General features: G+C 34.3%; 5 protein-coding genes across 17 annotated transcripts in view; 2 read left to right on the forward strand and 3 right to left on the reverse strand.

The window, feature by feature from the left end:
- The first annotated feature begins 100 nt into the window (after positions 1 to 100).
- Positions 101 to 2,482, forward strand: LOC122710976 (cytochrome b-c1 complex subunit 2, mitochondrial). The gene is made up of 7 exons (XM_043929273.1): positions 101 to 233; positions 618 to 754; positions 843 to 1,034; positions 1,107 to 1,323; positions 1,398 to 1,829; positions 1,906 to 2,127; positions 2,209 to 2,482. Exons 1-7 carry the CDS (start codon positions 192 to 194, stop codon positions 2,293 to 2,295), a joined length of 1,329 nt encoding a protein of 442 aa, XP_043785208.1. The 5' UTR covers positions 101 to 191; the 3' UTR covers positions 2,296 to 2,482.
- A 153-nt stretch (positions 2,483 to 2,635) lies between these two features.
- Positions 2,636 to 5,113, reverse strand: LOC122710975 (nucleolar protein 11). The gene is made up of 4 exons (XM_043929271.1): positions 4,621 to 5,113; positions 4,014 to 4,545; positions 2,907 to 3,931; positions 2,636 to 2,814 (listed from the first exon to the last, which is right to left on the reverse strand). The coding sequence occupies exons 1-4, from the start codon at positions 4,750 to 4,752 to the stop codon at positions 2,686 to 2,688; spliced, it is 1,818 nt and encodes a 605-aa protein (XP_043785206.1). The 5' UTR covers positions 4,753 to 5,113; the 3' UTR covers positions 2,636 to 2,685.
- A 465-nt stretch (positions 5,114 to 5,578) lies between these two features.
- LOC122711232 lies at positions 5,579 to 8,319 on the forward strand (the record flags this gene model as incomplete). The annotated part of the gene is made up of 5 exons (XM_043929802.1): positions 5,579 to 5,642; positions 6,293 to 6,443; positions 6,538 to 6,769; positions 6,858 to 7,277; positions 7,351 to 8,319. Coding segments are annotated over exons 1-5 (1,836 nt in total), but the record flags the coding sequence as incomplete, so codon positions are not given.
- A 691-nt stretch (positions 8,320 to 9,010) lies between these two features.
- On the reverse strand, positions 9,011 to 10,026 carry LOC122711116 (60S ribosomal protein L34-like). The gene is made up of 4 exons (XM_043929568.1): positions 9,988 to 10,026; positions 9,754 to 9,825; positions 9,230 to 9,427; positions 9,011 to 9,153 (listed from the first exon to the last, which is right to left on the reverse strand). Exons 2-4 carry the CDS (start codon positions 9,816 to 9,818, stop codon positions 9,060 to 9,062), a joined length of 357 nt encoding a protein of 118 aa, XP_043785503.1. The 5' UTR covers positions 9,819 to 9,825; positions 9,988 to 10,026; the 3' UTR covers positions 9,011 to 9,059.
- Positions 10,027 to 10,297: 271 nt separating this feature from the next.
- The window catches only part of LOC122711017 (ephrin type-B receptor 1-B), a 56,219-nt gene continuing 41,721 nt past the window's right edge, over positions 10,298 to 24,795 (reverse strand). For 7 of the 13 annotated variants that reach the window (XM_043929371.1, XM_043929366.1, XM_043929364.1 and 4 more), the window contains 5 exons: positions 23,613 to 23,789; positions 22,905 to 23,374; positions 22,410 to 22,747; positions 17,242 to 17,316; positions 10,298 to 15,527 (listed from right to left, as the gene is read on the reverse strand). In XM_043929371.1, coding sequence (XP_043785306.1) covers positions 15,263 to 15,527; positions 17,242 to 17,316; positions 22,410 to 22,747; positions 22,905 to 23,374; positions 23,613 to 23,789 — 1,325 coding nt within the window. In that variant the 3' untranslated portion in view covers positions 10,298 to 15,262. Of the gene's footprint in view, positions 15,528 to 17,241; positions 17,317 to 19,589; positions 20,170 to 22,409; positions 22,748 to 22,904; positions 23,375 to 23,612; positions 23,790 to 24,795 lie in introns of those variants that run through there. The other 6 variants (XM_043929375.1, XM_043929374.1, XM_043929369.1 and 3 more) reach the window with 3 other exon arrangements.

Genomic DNA, 24,795 nt, shown 5'->3' on the forward strand with positions numbered 1-24,795 from the left:
CGCGCTTCTGAATGCAGCGACATCGACTTATATTATCAAAATGTTCCTCTCTATTCAACGATACGTATATATATAAGGCATATGATATATACGAGCCGAGTCGAGCTGAGATCCCTAGTTTTGCAGTTGTTCATCGGTGTCGTTTTATAATATATTTTCTTTTTAAAGAAAGGTTTCCAAAAAGTAAAAAAATGGTTAGCTCGGTTGTGCGGTCTTCTTTACTATATCCTACGGTAAATAATAATTCTCCTTTTTCTTTTTTTTAATTATTAAAAAATATCGTTTATTACATATTAAGATAAGATCAGTTATTTAAATGTTATATAAACGGGTCGATACTGTTCGGTACGTCAATTTCTGTCGCATTAGTTAGATAGACTACAGTGTATTAAGTAACTATATTCTTTCTTCAATTAAATTTTAATATTTTCTTTTTATTTTATCTTTATAATTTTCTAATAATTATTTTTATAGCATTCATTTTAAATATAAATATATTTTAAGAATAATTTTCTTTTCTAAAATTTTAAAATTTAAAAATAAAAAATAAAAAAGATATGAAAAAATATAAAGATAAATATGTATCAAAATTAAAAACATTTTTTAATATATATTAGGTTAGATATTATGCAGTTGCAGCAACTGTATCAAAGTGTGCTGCACTAGCTCCTGAAATTAAAGTTTTAAACAATAAAGTTACTATTGCTGCTTACGATAATCATGCTCCAATTGCACAAGTTTCCATTGTATTCAGGTATTCAAAAATCTAAATAAGTTGTATATATATATCAATCATAATATTTCTTATATATTAATATTATATATAAATATTTTATTTATAGAGCTGGATCACGAAATGAAACACATGATACACAAGGCACAGCACATTATTTGCGAATAGCTGCAGGATTAAGTACATCTTGTGCAACCAGTTTTGCCATAACAAGAAATATTCAACAACGTGGTGGAAATTTAATAACTACTGTTGATCGTGAAAGTATAGCATATACCTTGCAAATTACTAAAAACAATTTGTAAGATTTTTTTTATTTGCTATTTGCATTAAAATGAAATTTTTTTATAAACTATTTGCTTTTTATTAATAGAATAGATGCTCTTCAATATCTGGAATTTGCTGCTACTAAGCAAATTTTTAAACCATGGGAAATAGCTGATGAGTTGCCCAGATTAAAATATGAACTCTTTTCCCTATCTGATTCAGTTCTAATATTAGAACTTTTACATAAAGCAGCTTATCGTACTGGACTTGGATATTCTCTTTTTTGTCCAGAATATCAATTGGGTAAAATTGGTACAGAAAGTGTAAGTATAATAATTTTTATACAATATAAAATTTCTGCCAAATAATGATCTTATGATTTATTTTTTATTTATAGTTACAACATTTTGTTAATACTTGGTGTACTGCACCTAGATGTGCAGTTGTTGGCACTGGTGTTTCATTATCAGAGCTTACTGCTTTAGGATCAAATTTAAGTATTGGATCAACAGATAATACAAATGAAGAATCAAAATATTATGGTGGAGAAATTCGTAAGGAAACTGGATCAGATTTAACTAGTGTAGCAATAGCAGTAGAAGGTGTAAGCTTGAAAAATGAGAAAGATGCATTAGCATGTGCAATACTTCAAAGAGCATCCGGTAGTGGACCAAGAGTTAAGTGGGGATCTAGTCCTAGTTCATTGCATAAACAAGTTTCAAGTGCTGCAGGCAGAGAACCATTTGGTTTATCAACTTTTAATGCTAGCTATACAGATTCAGGACTTTTTGGGGTTGTTTTATGCTCAACGTCTAATGTAGCAGGATTTGTAAGTTATTATAAAGCATTATAATTATAATAAAATAATTTCCATATGTATATATTAATTTGTATTATATTTATAGTTGACAAAAGCAGCCTGCGAATGGTTGAAATGTTTTAAATTATCCAATGATGATATTACTCGTGGTAAAAATATATTAAAAACTGAAATTCTGGACGCAGCAGATAATTCACTTTGTTTATTGGAAAGTATGCAACAACAAGCTGTGCTTAAAGGGAATATTTCTTCACCAACATCATTAGTTAATGACATTGATCAAATTTCCTCGTCTGATATTAAAGATGTATATTTATTTATAATATAATTCTTCTTTTTACATTTATTGCATTCTTTAACAATATTAATACAAATAAATGTTTTTCAGATTGCAGACAAACTTATTAAAGGAAAATTATCCGTAGCTGCTATTGGTAATTTGAAGACTGTACCATATATTGATGACTTAAAATAGACTTAGTAGATTTTTAAAGAAATAACTAACTACCGAAACAAATATCAATTTTTTTCAAGAGATTGAGATTAAGGTACATGAAAATTGCCAATCAAAATTGGTACAAGATATTTAATATTTGTGTGCATTTCATTGCAGTGAACGTAATTCTGTAGATATGAATAAAAATAAAAATTCTTTATTTCCAGTTTTTGTTTTTATATATATTATTTTTAATCTTTTCCTAAAAATGCATTATTAAGTTTATATATATATATATATATAATATTTAAAAGTATTTTACAATTTTATTTACATATTAACAATGTTGTAAGAAGTAATTAATATTAAAAATATTTACATGTATACATTTGAATTATTATTATTAGAAATTACTTTATGTTTACATTATTAATAGAGTTTTATTTCTTCTATCGTATAAAATTTATTACGATTTTTTTGTATTAGTTTAGATGACTTCCCATTAATTGTTCTTATTAAAATGGGTCTCATGTTTTCCATATCTTTAAATACTTGTAACTGAAAAGAAAATTTATTAATATAAAAAATAGAGTATTTATTAAATAATTACTAAAACAATTTTTTTTGTTTGAATTATATATATAACTTACATGACTGTCTAAAATATAATTAAGTTTATTAAGTAACAGTGATACTTCTGGATCTTGTGATAACACGTAATGTTGATAATGAGATTCTAATAAAAGACTGGACCATTCATATAATTGTTTATCAGTTGGTTGCTGTGCAATATCGTGATAAAAATCTTCAGCATCTAATTTTTGTATTAAATAATGTAATAATCGAAGAATTTCATTAAAATTCAAACCAGTTTTAAGAAATGAGGATAAAAAAATATCAGAATAAGTAAGACTAAAAATTTTATCAAGAAAATTATTTCTTGAATATAAACTTTTGGTTATCAAATTATGATCTGTACCATTTTGTAACGGTAAAAATGTTTCATCAGGATTTCTTAGTGCAAAGATTAAAAGATCAGTTAATAATTTTTCTGGTAAATCTTTAAAATTATTTAAACACCATATGATTGTTTCTACATCTTTGGATTCTATTAATTGTGGAATTAATATTTCTTGTATTGCAGCATCACTCAATCCTTCATTTATGTAAGATGATACTTGTTCAGAAATTTTTATTGGAATATGGATTTTTGGTTTAATAGAAGCTTTTTCATTCTTTTCCCATTGAGTTATTGTTGACTCTTGTATTACAACAATTTCATTATTTTCAATATTATCATCATCATTTTTAAAACGTAAGGATGATCCAAGTAAAGTTGCTATTTTCTGAGGTGCTAGATGAAAAGGTGCAATTGCTAAATGTCTGTTAGCAGCAAGTAATAATTTATCCTCAATTTTCCATAGTTTTGCATCTTTTGTATATAATTTCAATTTCTGTGCATCTTGTATTAATTTGAATTGTACATTGTAAATCATTAATACGGCCCCTTCTTCAGAAACATCAGCTCCATAAACTGCTATAGTTGCTTCATTTAGAGATGTCATAATTACAGGATGTTTAGTATTAATATTAGTAATAATACCAATTAATATACTTAAACCATTTTCATTATTTGTTTCCATTAAAGGATGACTATATAATCTACCATGTGACCCTGAATAATAAAAGAAAGATACAAAATTAATTTAGATTTAATTTAGATTTTGAAAGAAAACTAAAAAGTAATAATCACTTACATAATGTTAAAAGACAAGCTTTATTTTTAGTTTGCAATATTGTATGGCCAACTAATTCTTCTGATCTTCGTTTCAATTCTATTCTTTTCATATAATCCTTTTCTTCAGTATAAGTCTCATTATTTAGCTTAACTATAACACAATGGTATGTTCCTTCAATTTCAGTTAACATACATAAATTTATTTTATCATTAGTATGAATTAGATAACATTCTAAAAGTTTTTCATTTATATTTAATATTCCTTCCTTGGACCATGATTTTCTATTTTGTATAGCTCTTTCTAATGAAGCAGTAGCTCCATCTTTGCGTACCAATACAGGTGGGCAGCCTTCAAGTGTAAGAATAGTATGCAAAGCAGATTGAAATTTATAGCCTTTGATGCTATTTAAATCTGTTTCTTCAGCAGACCAAAGACGTATTTTTTTCTCGTTAAATACTGCAGCATATTGATGTGTTATTTCATTGTAAATAACTTGTGTTGTTAATCGATCTTTACTAGTCCAACTACCCAATTGCTTTAAATCCTGCAACTGTAAATAAAATTATATTGATTACACATGGTAATGAGTAATTATATTATAAATATTATTAATGCAATATTTTACCTTATATCGGATTACAATATTTCTTCCTAATGTTACGATTGCACATCCGGTTTCTGAATCTCTCTCAACACCTAACAAATTTTGTTCATCAATAAGGGGACACAATGTATAATATGAATAAAGTTTTGCCATTTTATTAGAATAATTTTTTTAAATTCTGTGTTTTTTATTATTTGATAATCTTTGTTATTTGTGCCCATGTAAAATAAAATAGTAACAGATAGTAATAAACACGATTTGCCAATATAATTTTTCACTAAAAATTTTATTGGCCATACACACTATATAAGAATGCTTTTACAATTAATAAAGATGGCGTTCGAATATGATTTCTGCAATTGGCGCGGTTAAAACACGTTCTCTCACTGAATTGACAAAAACATATTATAACTAAAAACACGATTGTAGATACAAATTAGATATAAGAATAGATATATATAAGAAAACTTTTTATTTATATTTTAATATCTAATTGTGTTACAGCTGTTGAATTATGCGGATATCGCGGGGGCGCTTTGATCTATGTCTAGAGCACCATATTTAAAATAAATTATGAAAATTCAAATACTTAAATAAATATTTAAATTAAACTTATTATTATAATATATTAATATATTATATTATATTAAATTTAATTTTAAAAATTTTTAGTTTTTTTATAAAAATAAAATTTTATAGAATAGTAAAATTTCTATTTAAAATAAAATCTTAAAATTTAGCTCATCGAAACTTTTTGAGAATTGAAAAAAGATAATATTTTTTTGCAAAAAATATATATTTTAAAAATTTGAAGGCATAAAGAAAAAATAATTTAAGAATTTTTTTTTTTAATTTTTATTTATAATTTAAGAAATATTTTATGAAAGTTTGTTATTATTATTATGGTATTTAAATAAATCAATGTATTATTACAAGATAAATAATATTTTCTTGTTGGAAAAAATACATCCACTAAGTGATGATTACATTGGTGATCACCATTCGAAGAAGATCGGGAAGGGATAAAGCTATATACATTGAGGGTGAGTTGAACGATACTTGAGTGTCTTCATATCACTCGAAGAGAGTTTTAAACATTATAGCAAACATTTATTTGTATTTTATTAAAAAAAAGAGTATAGTAAACATTTATTTAATTTTTTATTTTAGTTGGTGTAAAATTTTTTTTAATCAGAATTATTTTCATTAAAAAAATACTCTATTTTGCAAACAATTCATCAAAAATGCAATCGTCAATTATCATTCCTCTTTTGTGTTTATTTATGGGTAAGTTAAGTTAATTAAAATGCATCCTATTTCATAGATTATAATATACATATATATTTTTAATGATCAATTATATTCGATCGAGATTGTATTGCTCGAATATGATCTTTTTTAAATTTTTCTCAATATTCTTCTATTTCTGGTTAATAAGTGTTTCTCAAGTAACTGCATAACATCACGAAGTCCATCGTATCTTGTTGTCGATTCGATTGGAATACAAATTGAAAAGACAGTAAAAGTACAAACAGAAAAAATTGAGTGTGGAAATGCGAATACTGGAAAACATAAAATTAAACTTTTTATTTTCGTTTTTTTTTTAAAACAATAGTATAATTTTTTTTATGGATATTAAAAATGCTTTAAAGTATCGATAATCTTGATTAATTCTTCTATAATATATATATATTTTTATTCTTAGATTTCAGTACTACTTTTTTAAAATCAGAAAAAGAGGATAATCGTTGTGAAATGATGATGAAAAGGATTGATTTTGATGACAGAATGACCGTAACAGATAATACACCATCTAGATTACATTCGACATGGATTTCGCAAGAGTAAATACATTTTCAATTTTACTTTACTTTGAGAAAAATTAAAATTTGTCACGAATATTTTCAGTGCAAGAGATGATCATTATTATTTCTTCAGATGTGAAATACGAGCTGGTCCGAAATATATTATAAGGAAATACAGTTTTTTTAAGAATGATACATTTCTTTTATTACAATATCATTATGATGAAGAATCATGTAGTATTGCAGCTTACACTGTTATAGCACGTGGTTCTGTTAAAATTTTATCTCCTTCTATCGCAATTCCTGGTGCTGCAGAAACTAACGTACAATTGGATTCAGTTTATTTAATACCATTTAACAGACAGGTAGATCGATCAATGTTTCGTTGTTATCAAAATTGTTATGCAAAATTGAATAAATTGATTATAACAAATTAAATTATCTTTTTGTCAGATAGCTCATAAATTTGGACGTATAATGAATGCAAGTTGTGGTGGTATTGAAACAAAGTGGCGTCCTTACCTGCCGCAACTCATCTATGAACGATCCATGGATTCTCCGTTAAATATGAGCTTACATATGTATGACTTGAATTCTAATTCTCTTCAAAGTCGTTTATTAAGATTGAGAAAACGATACACGATAGCTTGCCTGGATTCCTTCGAGATTGATTTCACTGAACTTAAATTGCTTCGAGTTGAAATAAAACGATCTAGTTTTATCTCAAAGTTATCAAGAAACACGATCGACGGAAATAAAATGCGTGTAAGAATTGAATTATTGCTAGGTGGGCCTGCTCGAAACATTCATTCTCAGAAAATGCAACCAAAACCAAATCGATTGCAATCTACATCACTGTTACGCGTTGATACGGTAAGAAGAATGCTTTATCGAATGCTTCTAATTTTTCTATTTATTTTAATATCAAATTTATTTAACATCATAGGCTATTGACTGTCCGATTTGTGGAAGTGTATATCGTGCTACCGAATATAGCCCGCCTTTGTTTCATCAAACACCACCACTTCCAGCAGTAATCGACGGTTTTTGGTTAAGTATTAGATGCGAAAGCGTCGATGGAGGATTTTGGTCTAGAAGATTTTTTCGTATTTATTCCGACGATAATAGATGGTTCGCACGTTGGAGTTATTATTCCGATTCAATGTGTTCGAATTTTTTATATACGGTTACCGCAGCTGGAACTTATGTTCTACGAGCTGTTCGACAAACGCGCGATCAAAATTTAAATATATTCAACGACGAAATTCGATTAGATAGAGTTCAAAAAAGGTTAGAGTTAAGTATTTATCCTCGCTTTTTACAAGATACCAAAGAATCGGTTATATCACGATCAAATCAGAAGCAGAATATGGAGATTAATCCACAAAAATTTATTGGTCGAATAATTCCTTTTGAAATCCAAAAACATAATACGATACCTTCTGGAACAACCGAATTGGAATTACAAATTCTTGAAAGTCTTTTAACTCCTGTTGGTAAGATAGTATCAACAAGTTGCAAATTAAAAACTATGAGAGAAGTAAGAAAAATTAGACGTATAAGGAGAAACGAAGCAAGTTTATGGTCAAAAAATTGCAAACTTCGAACCGGATTTAAAACTCCTACAATTTTGAAATTCAAAGCAAAAATTGGTCTTGACTGGAAAGGAGATTACACTTTACTTTTAGCTTCGTGGAAAGATGATCTTTGGGAAGCTCCTCTACAACAATGTTACGAATCAACTCTGGAAAATCATTTTCACAAATCCTCGCATTCAACACTTTTTCGACAAGATAATTGGTATGATCGATTTAGTAGACGAAGACGAGATTGGTTTCCTTCTTCGTTCGCCATATGCCTTTCAACAAGTTCCTCGTATATGTACAATATAATTTTATTTTTATTATTATATTGTTTATATCATATGTAATGATAAATAAATAATATGATAAAATTTCAATCATGATTTTGAAAATATTTAGAACTTATAAAAAATCTAATATTTTCATTGTTTTTCGATAAAATTTTTCAAAATTTTTTTAACTTTTAAGAATACAAATTAAAATTTTCATTTTAAAAAATAATTTAGAACTTTTTATATTTAAATATTGTTTCCTGTTTGCAAATTAAAAGCATATTTCTAATAAAAATTATATATGAAATATATTTTTGAATAATATTTGTTAGATCAATTTAAAATTTGAATAAATTTAATTATTTATCAATATTATTATAAAATATTATAATAAAAAATTAATAATAAAAAATAAATTATTTATCATAATGAACTTCATACTTCAAATTCGAATGTTTGCATATACAAATTCAACGTAATATATAAAAAATTGACATTAATTTTTGAAAAAAGATTACATAAAGAAAGAAATAAAAAAAATAAAATAAAATAAAATAAGAATTATTATTAATAATTAATTATACTAATCAAATTAAATAATTGTGATTATTTTAAATATTTTTATCTTACTTTTCAATGTATAAGATGCATTGATTTTGTTGAATCAATCAAACTTTGATTAATATTATTTTTAATGAATATCAAAGTATAACAAGTTATTTATATATTGTATAATTATAGACAACTCATATTTTTTGTACTTTTAAATATATTTTATTTAATTAATAAAAACGAAATGATTATTTTTCTGTTTTCTTCAATTTTGCGAACGCATGAGTTTTCATCACCTTTATAACGATTTTTTGTTCCTCGATAAGAAAAGCGCGAACGATCCTATAATCAAAAATTCATAAAAATAAATTTGCATTGTTGCTATTGTTTTATAGAAAAGAAGAAAATAAAGATATACCTTTCTTTGACGCATTTGTGACAGAGAACACCGCCATATACTCGTTTCACAGTTTTTTTGCGTCTGCACATTCGTGACCTTTCCATGGGTCTAGCTGGTTGAATTCCTCTCAATTTATCTTTGCACTGACCACATCTCGGAATTTTTTTCGGTTTTTTAAGATATTGATATACTAATTTTCCACCAGGAGTGCGAACACTGCAAATGTATAATACGATATATTGTTACATCTTTTTAATAGTTTGGATATAGATACATAGATACATTGTAAATAAATTTTTGATTTAAATAATTGAAAGAAAATTTCATTTTATATTTAATTAACATAAAATACGTACGATTTTACATAGTAAATATGTAAATTTCATACACAAAAATAAATCAAAACATAACCTTAAATGATCAAAGATTCATTATATTTTTATTAAGTTTTCTAATAAATTTTTTGCATTATAATTTATACAATGTATATATATTAAGTACGCGAATTTTGTATTAATATTTCTACAAAAGTAAATACTTACACGCGTCTCCTGTTACTTTTTGTATTATATGACAATCGACGTCGATAGGTTAAGCGCTGTACCATTTTGGTTCTGAAATATAAATTTATTTCTTAGCAGAAAGGTTCGTTCATATTGTAATAAATTATATTGTTAAAAAATATAGATTTCGAAACAATTATAAAAACATGTGTACCTTTAAAGATTAATTTAAATAATTTAGATAATTAAACGTAATATAAAATTTAAACGAACCTTTCGTAGAATCAAGCGGAAAAGGAAACGACTACATCCGAAAAATTTTACTATACACAAGCGCAATCTTGTGTCACAAAATAGTAATACTCCCTAGTGTAGTAAACACGTAGAATTATTTCCCCATAAACTAAATATGTATTAGAAGGATGTTAAAGAACAAATTTTTTCCGTTTTTGAATTTGCTCGATAGAGGCACTACTTATTATCATAAGAAAATTTCATGCCGTTTGAAATTGTAACCGATCTGAATAAAGAATAATAAAGAATTATATTAACAAAAAGAGTTTAAATAATAAAAGAAAACCAATTTTTACATCGTATAAGGTATATTATTTATTATATCTTATTTACATTCAACATCGTCTTGACAACACCATAGGAAAAATGTTTTTAGACACATTCCAAAATTTGTCGATATTAATTCTCTTATTGCATCTGTCGCGTTTTGTCGCTTTGTTTTATACAATGAATCGAGGACACACGATGGTGATTTGCTGAACCAATAGTGTAAAAACTCAGTTCGATGAGTATACATAAATTATGATGCGTGTACGTGATAGTAGATGAGCTATTTATAATATATACGGGACGGTACCTGTGTGCTTTGTCTTTTCGCGAATTTAATATATGTTTTTGTTTCTTTTCTTTTTATTTTTTTTTGTTTGCTTTTCGTTTCCGAAGCAGGTACTTTGACAAAGTTCGCTGTAAACAGACTGTTAAAAAAATAATGATGAAAAAAAAAACAATTGAAAGAAAGTTAAACAACGTGCACGTAATTCGCTTAAAAAAACGCTTAACTAATACATAACTGCTTAGAGACTCGACGATCGTATCTATAATGTTGTATTTCATTTTTTCTTTTATCCTGTCGTCTCCCTTTACAATGACATAATTTTTCGAAAATTCTGAAGTAAGGAAATAATGTCTCTCTTTTTTTCTTTTTTTTTTTCTTTCGTCCCCTTTCGTACAATTCTAATAAGGTAAATAGATAACCTACCACAATTAGAAAATTCTTTTTTTTTTTTTTTAATTTAGTCAGATCTCTAAACAATAAATAAGGCTTTCTTTGCTTTTAATAAATAGTAGTACAGAAGTGTTAATCGAGTAAAAGTATTTAAGTAAAAGAGTGTCTGAGGAGGATGTCTTCAACGATTTTCCATTCGTTTACTCATCGCTACGTTTCCTCGATAGAAAGAGTAATGATTAATTACAAAAAAAAAAAAAAAAAAAATATCGTAACTGATAATAAAAAGAAGACGAATAAAAAGAAAAACGATAGGAGGAAAAGCAAAGTTTATTCGCGTGAATCGAAGAGAATTTTTGATTCGGATTACGCGATCATTTTTTTCTTATTGCTCTTCCTTCTTTCGGCATTTTTGCATTTTGAATTCTCGTCTCTTATAACATAAAAAGCGTGTTGCGGTTAATTAAAACCGGGGAGGGAAAATAGAGAGATATAGAGGTAAAGACAGAGAGCGAGCAAACGAGCGAGCGGGAAAAAGAGAGATAAAGATGAAGAAAGATGGAATGAAGAATAGATATAGAAAGTAAATATCAAGTATCGATCGAAAGCTTTGAAAATACAAGCATGGATAGTGTCGAGACGAAAAAAATTAAAGGATAAAAAGAAGAAAGGAAAGAAGGAAAAGAAGGAAGGCGGTTCGAACGCGAAAGACTCAAGTGAAATCGAAGAACTCTCTAATAAGATATCTTTTACGCTCTAACTAATTATCATCTGCTCGTTTCGTGCCTACGATCGTTTAATATCGATAGAGATCTATGAAATCTAAATATTAATTCACTGAAACTATCGACATTCTCAAAACTTCAGGTCGCACTCGCAGGTTCGTCGCTAGACACAAATAGTTACGGCTGAAAGTTCTTAAAAATCTTTCTTTCATCTCTCTCTGGAGGAGTCCCGGCCGAATTTTCTATCCTTTTCAACGCTTTCATTTACTCGGGTAAGATTCGATTTACGCCGCGGTACAATATTTTATCGTTTTATACCCGAAATTTCGTTTGATCTCTCTCGATATTGTGCCGTTCGGTTGGGACTCCACGTGGCTTCATCACTCTTATGCTTTACCTTACTTCTCGTTAACTTTTTAATACGAACATTTAGGAAGATAGCGCTATCGATAATTAATATTTTCTGAAATTTGTTAACATTTTCTATATAAAAATCTGCATTTGCGTGTATTCACTTATTGCTTCTTAATCGTCGCCATTTTCAGTAGCTTTTCGTTCTCTTTCTCTCTTTCTAACAGAGACCAAACGTCCACCACGCGACGTCGTCTCGCCGTCTCGTCGAGAAAAACGAAACGCCGCGGGCGTCGAATACGAAGTCTCTAGGACCTTCCTTCGCATTTTTCGAATGCAAACGGAATGACCTCGTGTAATTGTCGAGAGGCCCGACGCATCGATGGCTCGATTCAAGAAATAATAAACTTAAACTAACAATAATCCGTCCTTTGCTACGTCGGATCAATCTATACGCGAGAAATAATTTCGACTATTAGGGCCTTCTCCGTCCTCTCCCTACATCGACCATCGTCACGCCGAGCCTTATCAACTATATATTTCTATCGTTAATTCGTTAAATTAAGAATAAAAAATTTTCCCGGTGGCTCGCCCGATTTGTTTGGAAGCGTTCGAGTCGCGCTCGAATCGATCATCGATCTTTTTTTTTTCCGACGAACGTTCGCCGATCTCCCGCGGGAATTTCTCCCGCCGGATAAAATATCAATTACTGTGAACCTGGGAACCAGTCTTTACAATTAACGAACGTGGATGTAACAAGATACAGACCATCCATCTCGACGAAACAAGCCTTTTTTCTTCTTTTTTTTTCCTGTTTTTTTTTTTTTTTTTTCTTTTTTCCTCTCTTTAACCAATACTAATAATATCGTGATCGCTACGCGTGCACGCTGGGATGTGGACGTTGCGTTTTGCGATGCGAAACAATTCGAATCACTCGTTTAAAAGTAAATCTACTATGTATTTATTAAAGACGATCGCTAATATTCAGCTTTCGTTCCTTTCGCGAAACCGTGTATCACGTGTAAAAAGGTGTCGTCGCGAAAAACTTTTCTAGATAATTATTACCATTACGCCAAATCTTTTACTCGTCGTTGCTTCGAAAGATTTACCCGGTTCACGCACCTTATTATATTCATCTTTCATTATTCATTCATTTCTCTCTCTCTCTCTCTCTCTCTCTCTCTCTCTCTCTCTCTCTCTCTCTCTCTCCTTTTTTAATACGCCTTGATATGTTCACGGTATCGAGGGACACGTTTTATGATTTCTTCGGCATACCATAACCACTTTTTCTTCCACTCTTCTTTCGTTCGTTCGTTGATCTTCCAATCATCTCGAATAAATTTGTCTCGCGTTATAATATAATCTATTTCTTTCTCTCTCTCTTTTTTTTTTTTCAACGTATATGTAAATAGGGATCCTCTCTTTCTCTTGCAATCAACGACCGCGCGATAGCGAGCGCCTCTCCTCTCTCACGCAAAACATTTTCCCTCGTTCACACACGCTTTCTCTCTCTGTTTTTTCTTTTTTTTTTTTATTTTTTTTTTTTTTTTTTTTTTTTTTTATTGGCACATGTTCCTGCTTCCTTACATCTTTCCTCTTCCTTCTCTAATCGGACAGGTACCTATACCACATCGCATATACTTTATATAGGTAACGCGAAGGCAAGAATCAATATCTTTCCCTCCTCATTTCATTCTAATCTCTGTCTCATCGTCGTATATTAAACATATTCTAGAATTATTTCGAACGAATCTTGCTTTCAGTCTCACGTATATTACCTGTCGTTCCTTCGATCGTTTCGCCTAGAAACGGAACGGGCTGGCTTTTCGTATTCGTACAGATATATCTACATGTGTTACGTCCGGTGTATACGTAAAGTGTACGTATATATGCGTATGTGTATGTGTGTGTGTGTGTGTGTGTATGTTTGCGTATCGTGTGTCGTGTTTGTACATCGATTAAGCTTTATCAATAAGGGCTACGATACATTCGCTGAATAACAGGACATAAAATACGGCGATTACGCTCTCAATAAAAAAAGACACGCTTGCCCTTGATTTTTCCCTCGATCTATGCTCGTTACCTTAAAGCGTACACTTTATGTTAGACCTCTCGAATCTTCGTTTCAGTTTCCCTAGATCGATCGTTGTTCGAAAAAAACTTTCGTACAGAGGGGGTTACAATTTAACGGGGTCGTTGATGTTACATTTAGGCCGTTCTTATTCGTTCGTGCAAGTGGTCTGTACCGTGATGATGACACTTCTATTTTATTATATCGATCGTTCAAGGACCCCGATCACCGTTTAACGTAACGTAAGTTTGCAAACCGTTGCGCGAGATAAGTTAGGAACACGCTAACGTAAAACGAGGCTTAACGTCGATAGCAAAAAAAAAAAAAGAAAAAAAAAAGAAAAAAAAAAAGTTTCGAGCGACAAAACGGAAAATCGACCGGCAGGACGATTTCTCTCTCTGCAATCGCGTGTGAGCAACGATTCAGCGCGTTAAACGTGATTTTTTCTCTGAAAAAAGTTTCGAGTTTGAGATAGAAGAATTGCATACAAGATTGTTGCACGTTCGTCGCACGGCACGGTATTTTCTACGATTGTATACAATTGATGCGGCAGTGATTATACAGTGGCAGTACGATTCCTTTCAACGCGACGATCCACGAGATCGGCACCGCGCTGAAGAAAGATATTGTAGAAAGAGAAAGACAAAGTTAATTGGCCGACTCGTTCGCGGAGTCGGGTACATATATTCTTTTTTTTTTTTCTCTTCTTCTTCTTTTTACTTATTGATCCCGTTAAGAGTTTCTTTTATCGCGTGGCACGACACCGTACGAAACGCTTTCAACCTATGGGTCGATCGCAGCCGCGAAATTCGTCGTCTTCCATTTCCGTCGAGAGAGACGGGGGACAACTCGACTGACTGAAATATATTGGAATTCGAATTCGCGTTGGAATGTGAGCGATACGCGACTCCTCGATTCCTCGAGATTGGCGAGCCTCTCGTGGTGTTGCTCGTCTCGACGCTCGCTCTTGGTCTCTCTTGTCTTTTCTCTGCGAAGGAAGGGATGATCCGTTCTGTCGTCCTGACTAGGTAGACGCCGGCTGGAGGACGATCGACGCGTAACCTCCTCGAATGAACGATGCGTAAGGTCGATCGAGGATATCGAATCCTGCGTCGAAATGCGTCAAACGTGTGAGAAGCGCACCGAGCGTGCGCCCAACGATTAAACGAGAAAGCCTTGCGAGGTGGCGGACATTTGCGCTCTCAGCGCCGTCACGCTGTTCATGATCTTCTTCTGGTGCCCTACCAACGTCACCCCAAGCGCCGTCAACTCCTGAACGGTAACTCGAGCGGCCGCCTCCAATGTAGTCACGCCGGATCTCTCGAAACTCTCCGCGTATCGTGACATCTTGATGGAAGCCAGCCACTCGCTGACCGAGGTCAATTGCGTTAAATCCACCGCGTCCGGCGCTAGCGGATTGGTGCCCCTGTCGAAAATTTCAGTGTTCACATTACTTTCCGTGCGATTTTTCTTTTCTTTCTTCTTTTTTTTTTTTTATATATATATATATATATCTTTGTCGAGGGATCGAAGGGAGGAGGGAGACTATATGCGAGATCAAAGACCTGGAATTGATTCGATCCTCTAGTCTCTAGGTCGTTGATCGGATCTAAGAATAAGGAAGGTGGAAAAATGGAAGCGTCTTGAAACGAGAAGTTTACACAGTTTCGTATAAAACGGTGTGGTAAAAAAGACCACGAGAGAGAAATACGACGCTTTCCTTTTTTCCAGTTTCATTTCGGAGATTCTATTATCGAGATAGATTTTTTTTTTTATTATAGGGTGAGGGGAGATTAGCCGTTTCCATGATCGCGTTTTTGATTATCGAAATGGCTATTCTTGTGATATACATAATCCTAGATCATCCGTTGGGGCAAAGGGGATTGGTACAGAAATGTGGCCGAATGATATTTAGAAGCGGCAATTCCTTATAAAAAAAAAAGGGGCGGGAAAAAAGCAAGAGAAAAATAAATTTTTTTCACAAGGAATCACCCTCTTGCGGATATCTTTCGATCTCATTCTGTATCTTCAAGTATATGTATATACACTAATATTCATTAGTTGGTAAGAACATTCATAGATATAAACGAGTATTTCTTGCTCGTAGAAAGTCATTTCTGTAAAATTGAATATTCCATCGTGTAAAAAAATCTACGATTTCTGTGTAAATGTGTACAATATATATGAAAGACGTTCTGCGAGCGAAAGTAAAAAATGAAGGAATTGAAAATGGTAAATAAGATGGCTGGTTAAAAGGGTAAAAGAATGTGAGAGATTCAGAATCGAGTTTCGGTGGTTTACTACTCATTTCTAGGATAAGATTATATTCCATTGGTGTCATTTACTTAATAGGCTATTAAAGACAGATTTACGGGTAGATACGGTATGAAACGGGGGGTCGTAGAAGGGGGTCGGTAAAAAATATCTTTATATACATTTTGACCGAGGCTCGATAAATTTTCACGACCGCGCGATAAAAATTCTTCTATTTCGATTCGCGTATCGACCCGGTCGGTAACATCGATACGACAATACGTTGAAGACAATACGGTCAGTGTGAAAAAAAAAATAAACTCGTACGTATGAATGATGGAAAATCGATCGAACGAACGAACGAGATAAGATGCGAGATCGTGAAAATTCGAGCCATCGTGGATTAACGATAGTATTAACGATGGTGATCGATGGTGATACGAGAGTGAGAGTTGCGAATGGCGGTAATGAGAGCACTATGACGGTGTGATTACGGTTGATGATATACAAGTTGAAGAGATCAGCTGGATAACATATTACATATTAGAATATGAATGGATAATGGTGCGTATGAAGCAAGCAGTGCGATACGAATACTAATAGGAATACAAGCAGAGCAAATGCTGTCTACGTGGCAGCAATACTCATGATAATTCGAACGAAGCAAATGGAGCAAGAAGGCAGCAAGGCAATATCGATGGATGGCAACGATGGTGGCGCGCGACGCGTTTCACACTTGTACAAATTTCTGTCCGTCGATGATTGAAACATCTTTCTTTTTTTTCTCTTTCTTTCTCTCTCTCTCTCCTTCTTGCCTTATTGCTCCTCCCTTGCTCCGCTACGTTTCTTTATTTTTGGTCGACTGAAAGCTGTTCTTGATTGTTTACCTTTTCCTCAAATGCACGTTGGAGGATGTCGACGAGGCGGGTGGGGGTGGGGGTGGAGCACCCCTTTCCCTGATTCTGACAATTGTTAGCATTTGTTAGTGCGATGGAGGTCACACACGTTTGGTGTGTGCTTACGTGTGCCTGTGTGTGTTATGTGTGTGTATGTGCACGTGCGCGTGTGTACATGTGTGTGTATGTGTGTGTATGTGTGAATATGTTGCGTACGTATCGCATACGTTTTCTCAACTCATATGGCCTAATTTCTCTCGAGTGTATACGGCATGTTTGTGCAAATGTGATCGTGTGCTTGTGCGAAGCTTGCGTTTATCGCGATTGTCGATGTAAGCTCTAAGATAAGTAGCGCATATCGATTCGATTTCCGCGAGCATAACGCGTCTAAACTGATTGTCCGTTTTGATTTTCGCTTCTCTCTCTCTCTCTCTCTCTCTCTCTCTCTCTTACATACACGCATACACACTGTCTCTCTTTCCCTCTCTCTTCTCTTCTCTCTTTCTCTCGATGGATCGATCGAAAAAAGAAAATCGTTTAAGAATCCGTCACTTGAAAGGAGCGCGACAAACCTCTCACGATTACAACTCGATCATTTTTCCTGCAATGGTGTGTCGTGACGCATTCCTTCTAAGGATCGATTTTTTGGGAGATTTTTCTCTATAACGTAAAGATAGGTACGACGTGTGTGTGGTCACGAATCGAATGCCAGGCGTGAGAACAGCCTGGGTTATCCGTGTATCCGGTTTCTATGTACGGTTTCCTGACTTTTCGTCTTCGTTTTCAAGTAGAAAAATACTATTCTAATCTGGTCGAATCGGTAGCTCGCGTGATTAAATGCTAATAAGTCTTTTGCAGTTTTTGTTGTAAAGTCGGTGACGTTATAATAAATATCATATCGATATATATATATATATATATCCGTTTTTTATAATGTATAATATATAATGTTTACGTATACTCGTGTAAGTTATATATATATACATTACGTATATCGAGAATTAGAAAAACATCTGAAAGACTATGACAACATGGTTTCGCGATTAAAATCCACTGTCCGGATTAAGCACCGAGCTTAAATCCAATCTATATATTGCTATTCGTTGGTTCGATTCGTCCCCTAATAAATTCTTATTATCTCTACGAAAAAACTGCAAAATACATAAATGTATACATATATATATGTGTATATATATGTATATATATATATACACACACACATATATATATATATGTATATACTCTCTCATAAAATTTTCCATTTAAATCCCTCTAACTAGAATCATAAATATTCCTCTACGTGGTAGCTAAGATCGATAAAATTTATCGCGCCTGGCGCTTGCTTAAACATCACGATAAAAACATTTTTTTTTTTTTTTCCCTCTTATAAATAAGTATAATATATTTGCTCTCGATAATGAATATATATATATATGCTATGCGTAATTAGAAACCGTGAAAATCTTTTTCCTAATGAATATAATAATGATTAAATTCGCTACTCGTTTTATACGTATGCACGGGCGTAAATACGTTTTGTAACGGAATTAATCGACAACCTAAGCGTCGTTTAACGATTGTACGATTCTCTAGAGAAACGCGCGTAAAAATCATCTACCGCGATTATTCGACGGAGGGGGAGGGGGGAAGGAAGAAAACGTTCCCTCTGCATGATTCCGATCGTCAAGCCAGAATCGCGCGAGCGTTTCTTTGGCGAGCATCGACGAGCATCGACGAGCATCGAGCAAAGAAGAAAGGACTTTGCTTTGCTTTGCATAAAAAAAGAAAAAAAAAAAAAAAAAGGAAAGAAAAAAACAACGATCGCGTAACTCTGACCTTGGATGAAAATACAACGACGAGGAAAAAACCGAACGTCGTAAAGGGGTTTTTCGACGCTTTAGTCGAAATCCATTTATCGATATCGATTTACCGTTCACTGGTGATGGAAACAAGTCCCATCAAAGGAGTCTGATTGATTAATTTGGGAGGAAACGCCTATTTTCATACATATTTTTATTTTTACCATTGCATTTATCACTAACTATACTAATTCAAAACGATGATCTGTATGCATTAACGTAGGCATAGAATTCGAAGTATTCTAACGTATCGATATAATATAAAAATTTTTTTTATTTCTCATCAATATGTGTAGACTAATTATGATTCGTAACAATAGTTTAATTTATATAAATGTAATTTCGTATTCGAGTAATTAAAATAATAATTCGTATACATTAATATTATCATCAAAATAATTAATAGTTTCGAAAATATTTCAATTTTGGATGATTAGATCCTAAAATCGTAACTTTTTAAAATGAAAATAATTTCTACGAATTATTGAATATTCTCTACAATTATATCTCTTCTACTTGCGTAGCGTCAGGATTGTCAACAAAGCGTTTGAAGTGGGGATAGGCGGTCCTAGCGAAGGATCCCTCTTGTCCCCGTGCCGTCCCCCGCGAGACTCATTTCCAGCAGTGAACAGCGGTACGTAACGATTCGTGGATAATGTCGAAAAATGAACGGAAATTTTGCACGGATCGCGATCGTTGGATTCGCTAGGCGTTTTCCTCGTGCTAAACTAAAAAAGCAACAAAGTGAAACACTTGTCCCGCCACGAGAATAACGATAATCGATTATCAACCAAAGTGAGTGAACGGGACCCAATTGGGATAGGTAAGCGGTGGCTGTTGTGGCAATGCGTGTGTGGCTGCGTGTGTGTGATAGTGTAAGCTACGGCCGGCTCCTGGTGGCATTACTGGAACGGCAATCGTCGACTGGGCTTGATGGCCGACTACATCTACGAACGGACCCGTTGTCGCGGCAGTTGGTATCGCAGCGGCCGCTGCCGCGGCCTGTGCGGCAGCCGCGTGGCTTGTGACATAGTACGGATTGTGTGCAGGTGGCCTCACGCTGTTGAGTTGTAGTTGTTGAGTTGTAGTTGGTGGTAGATGGTAGTTGTCGCAGTTGCAGTTCGTAGTCGGGTACCAAAGACACCACAAAACCAAAACCACAAAGAATTAGCCCAGAAAAAAAGGGACGTCGTCGGCAAGAGAAATTGAAATATATTCTTCTTGGGAGGGGAGGGGAAGGGAGGGGAGGAGAGAGGGCAGGCAGGGATATAGATATAGATCGTAGATACAGATCGGCCCCCGGTTGGACGCGTTGGAAGCGACAAGGACGATGGAATATAACAATCGATTTCCATCTCTCGCGGATGAAATCAACCGATAATCGATTCGTCTCGTACGTCTCGAGAAATCGATGCGATAAATCGATAATTGCGACGATTCCTCGAATATTCGGAGGATACTCTTGCGTGCTCTAACGCCACAGCCACTTTCCTCGTATTGCTTCATTAACGATCCTCGGGACGATAAAGCGGAACGAGACGTCCGACTCTCGAGTATCGTTTGATCTCTCGCTTTTGTTCGCCTTCTTCTTTTTTCTTTTTTTTTTTTTTTTTGTATTTCGCGGTGGAAATAAGTGGAGGTAAGAGGAGGAGGAGAAGGAGCAGGAGGAGGAGGAAGAGGAGGAGGAGAAGGAGTAGGAGAGTTTAAAGGATTATAGAAACGATAAGCGCTAAAGCGATAAAAGCTCTCTGAAAGCCACCGCAGTACGATGCGCACTTTTCGCCGTTCTCTCTTGAAACGCGAACGAAAAATTATTCCGCGAAAATGATCGCGCAAAGACTTTCGTCCATAAATTAATTTTCCTCCCAACAAGTAATACGAAACAGAAACGGAAAGTAGCGGTAGATCTTTTTGCACGTTCCAAAGGGAATTAAGCCGTTTTTTAATTAAGAGCAGAGAATTAAGCGCGCGGCAAAGCCACTTGTTACATCATTGCAAACTTTGGGATGACATTCTTTTTTTTTTTTTTTTTTTTTTTTTTTTCGAACACGCGTCGGACGTTCCGTTTAACGAGATTATTAGTCAATTTTTTCGTGGAAAATATGTGCTGTAAACAGAAGGAAAATCCAACAGAAATTTTTATTTCTTCGCGTTTCCCTTCCTCCCCCCCCCTCCCCCCGTGCTTCGTCGCTCGTGAAATCTTTTTTCTCGGTATTTCCCGATTTCTTTTAATTTACCGTCGTTGAATTTCAAAGAGAACGAGAGTTGCGAGGAAGCGGAGGCGATGTACAAATCAATTTTGACGACTTTGAGCTACGGAAATGAATATAAAGGAAAAGAAAAAACAAAAAAGAAAAAAAAAAAAAAGATGAGAGAAACCAATAAGTAACTTCGAAAGAAAATAGTTCGATACAGTTACTAGAACTTAAAAAAAGGTGCGAAAAAGATCAGTCCAGTACTATATGCCCGTTTCCAGTAATGCCAATCAGGTATTGATGTATTGAATCGACGCCTCGACGAGTTTGGACGTGCACACGAATCTCTCTGTCGGGTAGACACACACACATCGTGATTATTCCTGGACGGCCAATATAATATATATATATATATTATTCATATCCGTTTTAGGCATTTAAGATCCTAATTATAAATATATATACGGAAATGAGCAACAACATCAAAGCCCAGTCTAAGAGCGTACGTGAAGAGCGCAGAGCATGTGAGCTTCTTCTCCACTAAGTAACGAGTGGAGAAAACGAAAAAAAAAGGAAAAAAAAAAAAAAAAAAAAAAAAAAAAAAGAAATTGTTTGGCTGTCGAGAGAAATTAATTTATGGACACGAAGTGTGATTCGCAAATCAGCATGCGGCATGATTCGTGTTAAGAGATGATTTGGGAGAACAATTCGGTTGGTACAGGCTCCCGATGATCCTTTCGAACGCGTTCCAAAAAACATCTTGTATCGCGTCTTAATCTTATCTCGTCTTCCGGAGCCTGCCGAATTATTTTCGATGAAGGCGCGTGACAAAGCGTTTCTTTTTTTCTTTTTTTTTTTTTTTTTTTTTTNTTTTTTTTTTTTTTTTTTTTTTTTCTCTCTCCTTCGAATAAATACGCTTCACTATTACTGTTATCTCGTATACGATACACACACATATATATATATATACGCGAACACGCGCGAATCGATAGCGCGACGTAACAATGAACTCGAAATGTCGAGTGAAGAGCGAAAAAGAAGAAGAATAAAAAGAAGAAGAAGAAGAAGAAGAAGAAGAAGAAGAAAGAGAAGGAAGAAGGTTTACCTGTTCTGGGCGATTTTCCTCAACGTATCAGGGCTTCGTATCAGTTTGTCCAATGTTTGCGTTAAATTGGCGAAAGTAGGGCGATGAGTTCGCTCCTTTTGCCAACAATCGAGCATCAGCTGATAGATCGCCTCCGGGCAATCCATCGGTGCTGGAAGCCTGTATCCCTTCTCGATCGACTTTATCACGTCCTGATTGGACCAGTTCCAGTACGGCCTCTCGCCGTACGACATCACCTCCCAACAAACGATCCCCATGCTCCACACGTCGGAAGCGCTGGTGAATTTTCGGAATGCTATCGCTTCCGGGGCCGTCCATCGCACCGGGATCTTTCCACCCTTTTTGCCGGAGTAAACAGTCTTGATCAAGATCCGATATTTCAAAGTTACCACGTTTACGTTTACGAACAGGTCTCGTGCGACAAAACGCGATAAAGATAGGGCGAGAGACGGGGCCAAAGAAGGCCTCGAAGAAGAAAAATCGAGATCGGCTTACCCTGGTCGTGTACGCTCCTTCCGTCGCGCTCTCGATCTCCCTGCTCAGCCCGAAATCGGCGATCTTGCAAACGAGGGCGGCGTTCACGAGCACGTTCCTCGCGGCGAGATCCCTGTGCACGTAGTTCATCTCGGCCAGATACTGCATACCGCTCGCTATACCGCGTAGCATGCCCACGAGCTGGAGCACCTGAAACTTGCCGTCGTTCGCGCGAAGGAAAGTGTCCAGGCTGCCGTTCTCCATGAACTCGGTGATTATCATCACCGGGTTGCTCTTCGTCACGACACCTTGCAGGAATATCACGTTCGGATGCTCGAACTGGCCCATGATCGAGGCCTCGGTCAAGAAGTCGTTGCGCGCCTTATCCGCCGAGCCGGGTTTCAGTGTCTTGATGGCAACGTCGATCTCCGTTCGACCGTCTGGCGGTAACTTCAGTTTCCCGCGACAAACGTCGCCGAACTCTCCCCCACCTGTGTTCGTTTCGGGGATACGAGAAGGAGAGGGGGAAGGAAAGGCGCGAGGAAGAAAAAGGTAGAGGGGAGAGAGATAGAGAGAGAGAGAGAGAGAGAGAAAAGAAAGAAAACAGCGATTAGCAATTATCATAGCGATCAAAGGAATTTTCGCGCTAAGATAAATTAGATAAATAGAAGATTAGATAAATAGAAGAAAATGACGACGACGACGATGATGATGATCGTTATTATATACCTATGATCGCCTCTATCGTGATGTATCCCGCGTCGATCTCTCGCGCGAATTCTCGTACAGCTTGATTCGGGTCCTCGTACGTGTGAGGATCGACGTAACTTCTCGCCCCGCCGCCACCCGCGCCACCAGCACTCGCGGCGGCAACTCCCACTGCAGGTGTGAACAGCGGCGTGGTCACTGCAACGTCACCAAAACAGAGTTCATTATATTAACACGAGGGCCGGTGTGTTAAATTTTGACGGAATCTCGGAGCGTGAGGAATAGCATCGTTCGCTCCGTGACTGTCAACCGTATCATCCCGTGAAAACACTCACACACCCTTCCTCGATTATAAAAATACGAAAAATTTTTCTAAAATGCTCAAAAAAGGAAATACGCAGAGTAAAAAAAAAAAAAAAAAATAATAAATAAATACAAAAAAAAAGGAAGGAAGCTATATATAAAACAAAAAAAAAAACTTTGTACAAAAAGCTTATCCTAGAACTCTATAGAACTTTCATCGAAATTGATTTTGAAATATCAATTATTCTTTAAACAATTCTATATCAATTATATCGATTATTCTTAAAACAATTCTACGCGACAAGATATATTTATACTTTCTCTTTCTCTATCGTAATCTAATTCTAATTTAAAAAAAAAAAAAAAAAAAAAAGAAAAAGAAACGAAGGAAGAAAGAAAAAACAAAAAACGAAACTTCGACTAATATTATAATTTCCACTATATACGTTTATAAGAACGAGGATCTAAAGAAAAATAAATAAATGAGGAGAGAGAGAAAAAAAAAAAAAAAAAAAAGAAGAAAGAAAAAGGACAAAAATCGATAGAGATCGCGCAATAACTAATTTTCATGCCAGCGTAGAAATTCTCGCATGCCTAATACGCCAAACGATTTCAATTACGATGCATCGGATTGAATGACGTTAGTCGTAGCCGGTACGGAGCGCAGGAGGATGCTCCGGTCGAATCGAATTACTTCGTCGCCTGTTAATTTACATCCGCGAACGCATCTGCGACTCTCTCGCTGCTACTCTCTCCGAGCCAAATTAATTCGAGTTCCACCGAAACATCCGGTACATTTCGCCGCGCTTCGACAGAGGAAACGTTATTACAAAGGAAACGTTATTATTTGGGGAGGGGGAGGGGGGAAATCGGTGGCCGGCTGAAAAAAAAAAAAAGAAAA

This window comes from Apis laboriosa, unplaced genomic scaffold (assembly GCF_014066325.1).
Source record: "Apis laboriosa isolate Shangri-la unplaced genomic scaffold, ASM1406632v1 scaffold16_cov148, whole genome shotgun sequence".
Lineage (NCBI taxonomy): Eukaryota > Metazoa > Arthropoda > Insecta > Hymenoptera > Apidae > Apis > Apis laboriosa.